The 12,636-nt window shown below is 46.6% G+C and overlaps 2 protein-coding genes across 3 annotated transcripts in view; one reads left to right on the top strand and one right to left on the bottom strand.

The window, feature by feature from the left end:
* SLC66A1 (solute carrier family 66 member 1) overlaps positions 1–12,636 on the bottom strand; it is a 45,714-nt gene that overhangs the window by 3,068 nt on the left and 30,010 nt on the right. The window lies entirely within an intron of this gene.
* Positions 1–12,636, top strand: part of CAPZB (capping actin protein of muscle Z-line subunit beta) — a 109,900-nt gene that overhangs the window by 93,374 nt on the left and 3,890 nt on the right. For both annotated transcript variants that reach the window (XM_074933933.1, XM_074933934.1), the window contains exons 7-8: positions 10,276–10,341; positions 11,571–11,647. In XM_074933933.1, the coding sequence (XP_074790034.1) occupies positions 10,276–10,341; positions 11,571–11,647 (143 nt within the window). The remainder of the gene's footprint in view (positions 1–10,275; positions 10,342–11,570; positions 11,648–12,636) is intronic.

Below are 12,636 nucleotides of genomic sequence, written 5' to 3'. Positions count from 1 at the left end.
ATTTAATTGTTTTGGTTAACTCGCCATTTAAATTAGTACTGTATTGACCAACTTGAGGCCTGAAACAAGAATAGCAGATGTGTTCTTGTTTCACTGCAACCTTTTAAGTGTTCACTAGCTCCAAAATACTCTGTCTTGTGATTTGATGGCAGAGAAGTTTTTGATGCCTCAAAAGGGAATTCTACCGAGAGTCATAGCTTGAAACCAATTTGGTCTCCTTGTCACAAATTGTGTACTTTCCACCAATGACTAACTCGGTGGAGGAAGCGGGTGCAAAGGAACAGCTAATGTAATGCATCCAAATTTACCCGCTCTGGCAGCTACAAATAGCTGGGCAGGTCTCACACTGAAATGTTATGGTGCTGTGCTATGGGAACCATGTGCAGTTTGGAATGGAAACAGTTGCTCCTCACTAATTCCCATTCCTGTTGTCTGTACTGTGCCTGAGGTTACTCTTGATGTGGCCAATTCATCATTACTGTTACATGCCTGGACAGTGGGGTCAGGGAGTTTTCTTTCTCCATTCTCACGTGTACCTCTCTTCTGCAGTCATTTCCCATTGGCAGAGTATTGTTGCCCAGCACAAGAACCATATAAGTCCTGCACCGGACTTCTTCCTTGCTTTTTTTTTTTTTTTTTTGGCCTTCATCTGGACTCTTTTGTGTTTTCTTTAGAAGAGTGGTTCTCTCCGTTTCTGCTATAGAATCCTGTTGCTGTCCAAACTGCTGATCTATGCGAAGGGTCAGTTAGGTTATTCCTGAAAAATGTATACAGCAGACCCTCGCTAGAGCGCGCATTGCTATAGTGCGGATTCGCATATAGCGCAGTCGCGGTGATGGATCCCAAATTTAAATATTTAAATTGGGATCCATGGTAACGCAGCCCCCGCTATAACGCGGTCCTGTGCATGGATCCTGAGCCTTGCGTTCTAGTGAGGGTCCGGTGTATTCTAGTTTGAGAATACCTGTTTATTTTCCAAATCAGACACGCCCTCTGATTTGTTGCAGAACTAGACTTCTGTTGGACTGAAAGGAGAAAAGATAGACTTTTATCACCAGAATCCTCCCCCAAAAGGCATGAAGTGTCAGCATGAAAACTTTATTTTTGCAGTTGCCTAAACCAGGATGCAGTCCCAGGCACTGTATGTTCTGAAGACAAGCTTGGACGCAGTTCAAGAGAACTCCAAATTGAGGCAGTGCAGGCCAGGATGGAGGAAGTAACTTCCAGCTTCACATCCAACATTGGCAGGCTTCAGTAAATATGAGGGCTGAGGTTGCAACTCAGGAAGGGACAGAGTGAATCGGTCACTTATATGCAGTCTGCATTGACTGGGAACAACAGAAGGAAGTAGTGCACAGCTGAAAGTGAAACAGGCCATCTTTAACTTACAGATAAAGGTCCAGCTCCTACAGGGAACAGAAAAAATACCAGTTGTATTTAGGTCAAATGCTGTCTTCCAGTGGATACAAGTAAACCCCAGACATGTTCAAGTCTGAATCTGGGCAGATGCTGTGTGTTGTATCAGTTTCTGACAGACATGATGGCTTTGCCTTTTTTTACACATTGGAAATGCTTGCGTAGTGTGACAGGCAATGTTTTTTTGGGGTGGGGAGAACTGAGGTGTGATTTCAGCAGTCTGCACTTTTATTCAAGATAAGAGCAGCCTGCTCAATCCTGCTCCAGTTTAAGCAAAATAGATGTAGCCTTCAGGCTCCTGGCAAATAGTCAAAATAGCCTTTGGTTGGGCAAAGCTTTGATGCTCCCAGTTTAGAGGTAAGACTAACAGGTGCCTTTTGGAGACTCTTATTATGCACAAAGAGCCTGTGTGTTTTTTGTTAAGTGAGGTTGAACGTCGCAAGGAAGTGCTAGTTTGCTGAGAAGGAAGCTGGCTCACAAGCTATAGTTTATCCACATCTGGAGGTGTGGGAAGGGAAGAATATAAATCTGGGGGGGAAACCTAGCCTGGGATTTCAGATTAAAGCACTGCAGATGTGTGTGTTGATATTCAGATTTGAAATACATAAATAGTGAAGGTGGAACACTTGCACTGCTGGGTGAAGGCTGGTCTGTTGCAAGCTGAGCTTTCCCTGTGTTCAGGAAGAAGTACCCTGTGATATATCGCTGTGCAGTAAAACACCAGTACAGACATTCTGCCATTTATCATAATAGGAAAATCCTCCCAAGCTTGGGCTTTGCAATTAGGCAAGCCATATATTTTAATCAAATAGAGCTTTCATGTAAAGGCCTATCCCACTGATTTCCAGATGTTGTAGAACTAAGTGAGAAGTAGGGGAATGTATTTCCACCAGAGGGCTCTTAAAACTTGTGGTAGTCACAGACTTTGTACTCCCCCTTAGCAGATGCCCGGTTTCCTAAATGTGCTGTCTCTGGGGCAGGGAATCGAACTGGTAATTACTTTGGTTCAGTTCAGGTTTGAGTTCAGTTGCATTCTGTGTATTTGGGTTTAATTTCAATTCAAGCCACCCAAAAGACCAATTCAGTTACCGGTTTGAACTGGTTCAAATCATATTTCAGTCTTACTGGAAGTAAATTTAAAAAAGAGAAGAGTTGAAACTTACAGTTGAAATTATTTTGATTTTTGGCCATTTGTTTGTTTTTATCTTTAACTTTACATGAGTTTTCCTAATATTTTTCTCTTGTCAAATAGACATGATTATTTTCCTATTAGGTATTTATTTGAGTGAACTAAACCTCTTCCAGTATTTGCTCTTTCATATTGGACTTTTGCCGTGAATGGATAAATGTGAGTTTGGGGAATGGGCCATGCCTCAAGTGGAGCATCTGGAGGGAGAAACTGCTGGGGATGGGTGGGAGGAGGGCCTGTGCTAAGGGGGAGAAGGGTTGGGGAGCCATTACCTTGGGCTTGGAGAGGTATTCTGGGACCAGGGAGCATTCCACCTCTTCTCTCCCCCGGGGGGAGCCTCAGGGGGTTCTTCTATCCAGCAATAAAAGGCCTAAAGCACAAAAGTTTCAGAGCCCAGGTCAGCTGGCTCAGGCTTGCGAGGCTAAAAATAGCCATGTAGACATGCAGGCTCCACTGGAACATCCCACCACCTCTGGTTTCAGAGCCCAGGCTCCAGCCTGGACCCAAAGTCTACATTTTTAGCTCTGCAGACCGAGCCCCCTGAGCCAACTGACTTGGGCTCTGGGACTTGCTGTGGGTTTTTCATTGCTGTGTGGATGTACCCAGAGATGACGGTTCAACCTCTGTGCCCTCTGGCTGCCTCATGTGGTGTGCAGGCAGCTCCTAAGCTTACCCTCTCCCTATCCATGGGCTGGCCTCCTTCTCTTCTTCTTTGAGTGCTTGTTCATGTTGGTTCCAATCAGGTGTGCGCACATGCACGGGAGCCGGAAGATTTTTCCCATAGCAGCATCCATCGGGTCAGTCCGGGCACCTGCTGGAGTCGTGCCTTCATGGGGCTCAATATAAAGGCCTGTCGACCCACCACCCCCTCCGTTCCTTCTTACGCCAGTGACGGTAGGCTGGAACTTCCCGGAGCCCTTGCTTTAGCAAGCGCATTCAACTCCAGCTGTTTGTACATAGTTAGTTTATCTTAGTATTTAGTAGTTAGTAATTAGAGTTGTTGGGGGTTTCTTCCCCCCCTTCCGACTCCCCAGAGCCATGGTATGCCTCGGTCCCTGGGGTTTAACAACGGTGTGGTCTGCATGAAGCGCATGGCAAAAAGTGATCCACACGCCTCGTAAGTAGAGGCAGCAGCAACTTAAAGTGATGCTCATAGAGGCAGCTCTACGCCCCCATTCGGACCCAGGCTCAGGGGACCTGGCTCCTAGCACTTGCTCGTCGACGTGGAGTGCCCCGGCGCTGTCACCAAGTTCAGTGCTGAGAAAGGACTCGTCCTGGGACGCTCGGCACTGGCGCAGCACCTTCCGAGGCCCAGCAGAGAGCAGGCACTGCTCTCACTCGCCATTGCCTCGGAAGAAAAAGAAGCCGGGCAGTCGGTCACACCTGGCTAAATCTAAGGAAGTGAGACCCCAGGCAGGCCACAGCTCGAGATCCCCCGTTAAGGTCGCGTTGACTCCTGCCCAGGCGAAGCAGTTGGGTCCGGGGCCCCCACGTTCACCGGTCCCTCCGGGCCAGCAGCTGCCACTTCTTTCGATGCTGGAAGCTTTTGAAGCTGCTCGGGATCTGCTGTACCTTACGGCGCCCCCTAGGAGGGAGGAACCTCCGGTGCTGGCGGTCCCACCCCAGCCGCCGTCAGAGGGGAAGCCGGCAGTGATGTCCAGGCATTCGCCCTCTCCACGTCTTTCGGCACCGGCCCACTCGGACAGAGAGCTTAGTTGCTCCCCAAACTCTTGACACTCGATGCACCGAAGCTCGGCTCCTCCGTGGTCTTCAGTCTTGGAGACCTCGGAGTCAGAGTCTGACTCCTACTGCTCTTGGAGGAGTAGGAGCCGATGATCGAGGTCAAGGTGTGAGCTCCAGGCATGGCCACCTCAGTGGCAGAATCCACCACAGTGGCCATTCTGGACCCCCTGGGCCTTTCATGAGAGCGAGGGAGGGATCCCAGGGCACTGCTCCGCAGCATCTTTGGTGACCTCAGCCACATTAGTCCCGCCATCAACCACGCAGCCCGCCTCGGCGCCTACCCGCACGCCAACGCCATCGGCTGTGGCACCATTGTCAGCACAGGCCTCAGCACCAATGACTCTCTGTTGATCTCAGCACTGACAGCAATCTCAGTCATGATGGACAATACAACAGCAATGCTCTACTTAAACGGGGGTGGGGGTGTGGGTGTAGACTTCTCTCCCCTGTGCCAGGAAGCCCTCATGCTGTGGGACTTCTGTGGAGAGCATTCAATACACCTGCAAGCGTCATACCTCCCTGGGGTACAGAACGAGCTGGTGGACCACCTCAGCAGGTCGTTTCACAGCCACAAGTGGTATCTTCTCCCGGATGTGGTGGTTTCAAACGTCCAGAGGTGGGGCTTTCCCCAGATGAACCTATTCACCACATGACACAACAGAAAGTTCTAGCAGTTCTGCTCCTTCCAAAATCACAGCCCGGGCTCCAGCGCGGATGTGTTCCTCCTCCCATGGGGAGGTTGTCTTCTATATGCCTTTCCGCCCATACTGCTCGTTCACAAGATACTTCTCAAGATCCGGAGAGAACGGTCATATTGATAGCAGCAGCCTGGCCCCATCAGCACTGGTTCACATCTCTCCTAGACATGGAAGTCCCAATTACCCTGCCGCTCTTCCCGGACCTTCTGGCACAAGATCACGGTCATCTTGAACATTCGAACAGGGAGTTGCTTCAGCTCATGGCGTGGAAGTTCCATGGCTGAACCCGATGGAGCTTTCCTGTTCAGACCGGGTTAGACAGATTCTCCTTGGCAGAAGAAAACCCTCTACGAGAGCCATATACCTTGCCAAGTGGAAGAGATTTTCAGTCTGGTTGGCGCAGCGCCATTTGTCCCCAACGCTGGCCTCTGCCATTTATTCTGAACTATCTCCTCCATCTGAAGCAGCATGGGCTTTCGTTGTCCTGAATAAGAGTACACTTAGTCGCCATTTCGGCCTTCCACCTGGGCGCGGAGGGCCACTCTGTGTTTGCTAACTCTATGGTCAGCCGGTTCTTAAAAGGGCTCGACAGGCTATACCCTCACGTCCATCAGCCTGTTCCTGCTTGGGACCTCAACCTGGTCCTTTCTAGGCTCATGGGACCCCCCTTTTGAGCTATTAGCGACATGCTCCCTGCTCTACCTCTCTTACAAGGTAGCATTATGCAAACTTCTCAGCCAGGAGGGTGTCTGAGCTCAGGGCCCTGACATCAGACCCTCCCTACACTGTGTTCTATAAGGACAAAGTTCAGCTCAGACATCATCCTGCTTTCCTCCCAAAGGTCGTGTTGCAGTTTCACATCAACCAGGACATCTTTCTCCCAGTCTTCTATTCTAAACCGCATTCCAGCAGCAGGAAGCAGAGGCTCCACTCTCTGGATGTCCGCAGGGCACTAGCCTTTTACATCGAGAGAACGAAACCATTCAGAAAATCAGTCCAGTTATTCATGTCATTGGTGGACAGAATGAAAGGTCTCCCTGAGTTGTCACAACGTATCTCGTCATGGATAGCGTCCTGTATTTGTGAGTGCTACAACGTGGCAGGTGTTCCTGCACTTCCAATCACTGCGCACTCCACCGTGGCGCAGGCTTCATCAACAGCTTTCCTGGCTCAGGAAATCTGCAAGGCGGTGACGTGGTCCTCCATCCATACTTTCGCCCCGCATTATGTGATTACCCAGCAGGCCAGAGATGATGCAGCCTTCGGACGAGCAGTGCTCCAATCAGTGGAAGACTCTGACCCCACCTCCTGAGCTTGGGCTTGAGAGTCACCTGATTGGAATAGACACGAACAAGCACTTGAAGAAAAAACGGTTACTCACCTTCTCATAAGTTGTTCTTCGAGATGTGTTGTTCATGTCCATACCAATACCCACCCTCCTTCCCCTCTGTAGGAGTAGACGGCAAGAAGGAACTGAAGTGGTGACGGGTCGGCAGGGATCTATATTGAGCACCATGAAGGCGCGACTCCAGGGGGCGTCCGGACCGACCCGATGGATGCTGCTAGGGGAAAAATCTTCTGGCTGCCGTGCACATGCGTGCGCACACATCTGATTGGAAAGGATGTGAACACCACATCTCGAAGAACAACAGTTATGAGAAGGCGAATACCTTTTTTTCTCATTCTACAGAGGCAGGCCTTGCTGGTAGCAATCGCATGCCTATGTTGTTTTATAATGAAAATAAGATCACAGTAGAGTGTGGGTTTTGTTTTTTTTGGTTTTTTTGTTTTAAATATTCAGCTTAAAAAATGCTGAACCTTTATTCTAACTAGTAATACACTTATTTTTTTCTGTTCTGTTCCAGTTCAGGCTCAGTATGTAGGACAAAATGTATGGTTCAAGTTCAGATCCAGTACAAGTAAAAATACTAGTTTGAACTAAGAAAAGGAGTACTTTCTTTTTGCGAATACAGACTAACACTGCTGGTACTCTGAAACTAGTTTGAACTAATTGTCCCTGCTCTGGGGTTGGCCTGTTTGCTACATGCGTAACATTTTTGGGTACAATAGAATGGATGAGATTCACTGGTAATTGCACAAGGAATTCCTTCTGCTTCTTCATGTGAACTTGTCAGACTTTCCAGTTGTCCAGTCACATAATAGCTGGTTTTACAATGGGAGCGGGAGAGAGGGAAGAGCATGCATAGACCAGCAGGGTGCAGAACTGGTTTACCATCACAAGATGGGTAGTTTAAGGCTTTGAATATACAATTCGGGGAAAGAGGAAGGGCATATTTAGGCTGCAGTGCTTGAGTAGGTGCATTTGAAGGCCGTGCACAAACAGAAATCTTCAATGGAGTTCTGCAAAACTGGCAGTATTGAGATATGTGGAGTTTACACCCTCAATTTTACTTTGAGGCATCTGCTTTGAATTTAGAATGAAACTGAGTGGAAACTGCCAAGTTTTGCCTCACTTGGTGTCCAAACATTTTGACATTTTTCCCACCTCAATCCCATGCTCTGCCTGCTGGCCTTGGCTTGTGGACCTTTGGGCAAAACTGGTCATTTTAAATTCCCTTAGAGAAGTTTGCATTGCTCCATTCCACAACAGCTGTTCACATTGATTGGGGTTCTTCAGGGTGACATGGATGAATTTTCTTCATATCTTTTCTACTATTCTCAGGGACACTCATGATGGACCAAAATACTTATCCAACTTACATTTCTCTTTCATCTTATCTTGTTTTCCTGCAAATAACCTTGCCAAAAGTCCAGACAGCAGCACAGAGCTGCTGTATTCTGCATGTGAGACATCCCAAGTCTCCAACTAGCTATCCAGAGCTTAATATACCCAGAAGAGCGAACTTCCCTCAGAACTGGACTTGCAGCAGATGGCTCGGGAAATGAGGCAAGGAAGCCAGCTCATGTGCATCTCAGATGGGAGAGGAGTGACTGAGACATGTAGATGGGACTTGGCTCATTCTGGAGTGTTAGCTTTTTTTGACTGAGCTCATTGGCAGATGGGGAGTGACAGTGGGAAGATGAGCTGCTTGTTAACATCAACTTATAGAATGGAATTTCCCCTCCAAAGTAAATTAACCCCCTTTTATAGCAGCTGCAGGCTTTCTGCTTGAAATCTTACGTTAACAGCCCACTGAAGGAGCCTTTAAAAGAAGAAAAAGCTGCTGTTTGTATAACATGGCTGTGGACTGACTCCGAACTCCCTTAAAACAGCCTCTCATAACATCTGGGCTTCTACAGCACATAAAAATGTTTTCCTTCTGGCAGCAGATTTTATGGAGACGTAATAAAATACGTTTTACAAAAATAATTCTATTTTCAGATTGTGTTTTGCCAGTGAGCGGGGCCTGTCCAGGTGTGTAGGAGATTCAGTGGGGAGCCTGTGGAAGTAAAGCAACCATTGCCAATGCCCCAGTGTCCCACATTTGGTCAATATACTGATGGCCCCCCAACCTCACCATAATGTGTGCTTGTTATAGTTCAGATTTATGTTCATCCTCTCCGCGGTCAGATTCTTTTTCTAGGCAACATGTCTCTGTTGTATGTAAACAATCTGACTAAGGGGAAAATTAAACTTTCTTCTTCCCCCTCTCTCCCCTCACCTCCCAGGTTATTTTTTGTCTTCAAGGCTCCAACTTAATTAAATGCGCCTCCAGGCTTGATAGAACTTAACTTAAAAGGAGAAACCTGTAGCTGCACTAGATTTCCAGACTAGACCTCGAGGGAGGGACAGGAACAGATGGATAAGAGAATTCAGTGGATTACTGAAACTCTCTGAAGAATCCCCTGTCTACAACATCTTTCTCCCTTCTTCGTTTTTATGCCTTCTCAGCACATCTGTATCGGTTGCCTGTCCTAGGATTGATATTCACTGGTTGGCAGCATATCTACATTTAGCAAGAAGAATTTTCACCTAAGGCAGCAGAGGAGCCAGTCTCTTCACTAGCACCACAGGTTTACAGATTACACGGGGCCGGCTGCGGTCTCCAGATGAATGCTGCCTTAGGTTGCTCTAAGTAGAGGCAGAGCTTGTAAAGGGAACATGGTATTCTAGTGTCAGCTCTAACTTACTCTCAGTGGGGTAAGGGGGTTCTAAGTCTCAGTTGGCTCATTGGCTGTCCCCTGTTCAGACTTCCCTAAGCAAGTGTTCTGCAGTGCATAACTGGGGATTTTACTCATTAAAACAATAGCATCAATAGTGGGGCTAAACTTTGTCTTGGTTGCAGAAACTTCATGTTAAAAGTTTGGCGTGTTAACTAGATGTGCCTTGCAAAGTAGAATCCTCTGTGCCAAGTACTTAGTGTCTGGAACACCTTTGCTCTTGCTAATAAGAGATGAATTTTGGTGGAACTTCCTATTTCTGTGTGCCTGCAGTTTGGTAGCAGCTGAAGGTGGGCAGTAACCTAAATTATCACTAATGTTAGCAGACTGCTGTGGTCTTGCCTTCCCAAGCCACAGCAGCTTGGGACATCCACTGTATTGCTCCCACTTCCGTTGGAAGATAAATAATTTCCAAAGTGCAGATAACTGGGAAGATCTGAAAATACCGAATTTGCTCCCATATGCGGTTACAAATAGTGCTGAGATGAAGAATAAAAAACAGCTGTTTTACAGGGACAGACCCCAGATTTTAGACTGACAGCTCCATGTAATGTGCACCTCATCAATAGCTCCAGTGGCTATGAATCCAGACAGCTTGTGTGTCCCCCTTCTTTCTGTCCCCATCAAAGAATAATTGCATGCATGGTGTATCTACTGCAGCCACATAATGGACAGTGCATGGCCAACTCTGCAGTATACACATATCCCCTTTAGAGATGATAGGTGAGTGGTGGTGCAAACAGAAAGGGTCTCTCATGGTACTGTGGGGTTATTGCTGGTGAAATGGGATTACGGAGAAATGTTTGAAGGACGCACCAACATGACTCTGTCTCCAGTCTGGGGACGACTTGTCCTTCATGTGAGATGGTTGCTTGAGTTGGCTGGTGTACTGCTCACTAATGAGATTTGTACTTTTGGGGTTTCCCATTTGGCTAACAAACCATATGCATTTTATACCTGACCTTATTCTGAAAAAGGCTGCGTTTACTCTACAACACTGGCATTTACCCACATTCTCCCATCCCTGCTGTTAGTATGTGGAATTATCATGTATCCCTTCCCACCTTGTTTCTCCATTACAACTGGTTCTATTTCTTTTCTCTCCAGATGGAGAAAGATGAAACTGTGAGCGATTCTTCCCCACACATAGCCAATATTGGACGCTTGGTAGAGGTAAGTACACTGGGACCATCGTAGCTCTAGTAACTTACGTTGTACTGAGGCTAAATTTCCCAGCCATCTTTGCTGTCTAATGAGTTAAGACCCTTTGTGTGCTTCACAATAGTTCTTAGCTGTGAAAAGTCCTTCCTGCACAATTCTAGTCACTCCTTCCTTACCTCTCTCCCCCACTCAATACAGTAATAACCTTCCTGGAAATGAAATGGCCGTGTCCTTAGTATTAGTAAACACTTTCCCACCCAGAGTCACTTACAGAGTCATTGTTTTTGACAGAATTACTGAAAGCCATGCCATAGTATACAGAGCTGCCCTTTCAGCTGACATGTCAGCGCGTAGGAAGTGCTCATTAAGTGCTCTGCGGTTGCTTTTCACAGAACTTGACTTCATTGCAATTGTCAGTCTTATCCTCAGTCTACTAAGAGTCAAGGATAAGATTGCATTAGTTGCTGGAAAAGGGGTGTGGAGCAACACTTGGTTGGCTGCTGTTTTAGCACACCATATTTTTGAAAGAAGCTCTTATCCTCATCGATTTCAGACTTCATAGTCACTTTGGAAGGAGGGGAGAAAATTCTTAGTTAAATGAGTGTGTGCACATAATACTGTTGCTGAAGACCACCAGACACTCAAAGCATCAAGGATAAAACACACTTGATTTTGGTCCTTTTGTCAGAGGAGGGGTGGCCAGTGATTCAGGCGAGACTGAAGTTGCTGGGGGAGAAAGTATCACTTCCAAACATATTGCAGTTGTACCATTAGCCACCAACTCAGAGAATTCAACTTCGTTCTATGGAACCCTTAACTTCTTGGGTTCCTTAAATGGCTGACTCAGAACCTGGGAGTTCGTTCTGTTAGGGATTGGAACTAATAAGAGGGGGCGAATGGGCTGTCCTGTTTGCAGTGGGATACGAGTTGGATCCCTGAACAAAAACTGCCCTCTTGTGGTTCTGGACAGGTATTTTGTGTATATAGCCTTCCACAGTAACCAGGAGCAAAGTGAATCCTCAGACACTAATGTGAGCTGAATCTGCAGCTGTTAGGAGAAGTGGGGCACACAGTCTGACATGAAAACTTAAATAACAGGATACAGTGGGCCAAATCATGCTGTGGAAAGCATTGCATCTCAATACAGTCAACTGAGCCGGTGAAGGGGTACTCATAAGAGACTGTAACAACCATAGAAACAACTGCAGTGATTAATAGGCTGGCTTCTCCCTTTCTTCTAGGACATGGAAAACAAAATCAGAAGTACGCTGAATGAGATTTATTTTGGAAAAACAAAGGACATCGTTAATGGGCTGAGGTAATGGACCATCCACAGCTGGCTCTTAGAACTCACTTAGCCCCTCTCCCTCCCCCAGCAGCACCTGCAGTATTGTCCCACAGTCAAACAGTGACTGGCATTCCTTTGCTAGAACTTCCCCTTTCCATATCTCCAATTAGTCACCTCATTGGGTTTTGGAAACATTCACCAGTAGTGGTGTATTTAGAGAACATTTCTCTTACACCTTTCGACTACAGGAATTTGCAGCACTTTAACCCCTTGTTCCCTGTTCGAGAAGAGCATAGCACAATAAGGTACTGTAGCTTGATGAGATTATTTTTTAATGGGCAGCTTAATTATTCAGACTGAAGGTTTTGTGTGCTGGGTAATTAAATTTTGACTCATAGACCTAAACTTATTCTTAAAAATAATTCTCAAATGCCAAACAATCATAAGGAACTGGCGATTCTATGAAAACAGAGCTTGTAGTTTTTTTAAAATGCGCCACTTCTTTTCTTCCCCACTCCCTCAGGCTGGAATGTAGCTTACCAGAGCAGACCAAGTGAATGAGCCGAGCCTGCTGTGTATTTCTGCAGGGAAGTTGTGTGAGGCTTTGGACCTTGATCATGTCCAATCAGGAACTTTGCATAGCAAGTTCTGGGTTGGTGTGTTTTAACTCTTGGGGAGGAAAGTGCAGAACTGAGAGGTGTTTGATGCTAAGTAAACTCTTCCACCCTGTAAATTGGACTCCCCAGCATAGTTCAATAATGCAGAAAACACAATAGACAAATATGCAGATTCTGCAGTTTCCATGTATACTGATGTATGAAAGCATCAGCAGGTCTGCCCTGCAATGGTAGAATTATGGTGCTAATAAAACACTTCTGCTGCCTTCCTAATGGCCATTTGGCTGGAGTGGGACCTAGTACTTGACAGACCTATTTAATGAAGTGCTGGTTGAAAATTGTCCCTCATTTTCATTGTGGTATGTGGGGAATTGGCCAGGCAGCTGCCATTAACATCACATG

The sequence above is a fragment of the Natator depressus genome, chromosome 18 (genome assembly GCF_965152275.1).
Source record: "Natator depressus isolate rNatDep1 chromosome 18, rNatDep2.hap1, whole genome shotgun sequence".
NCBI classification, from domain to species: domain Eukaryota; kingdom Metazoa; phylum Chordata; order Testudines; family Cheloniidae; genus Natator; species Natator depressus.
The sequence above is the reverse complement of the archived record's forward strand: the minus strand, read 5'-3'. Positions and strand labels throughout refer to the sequence as shown.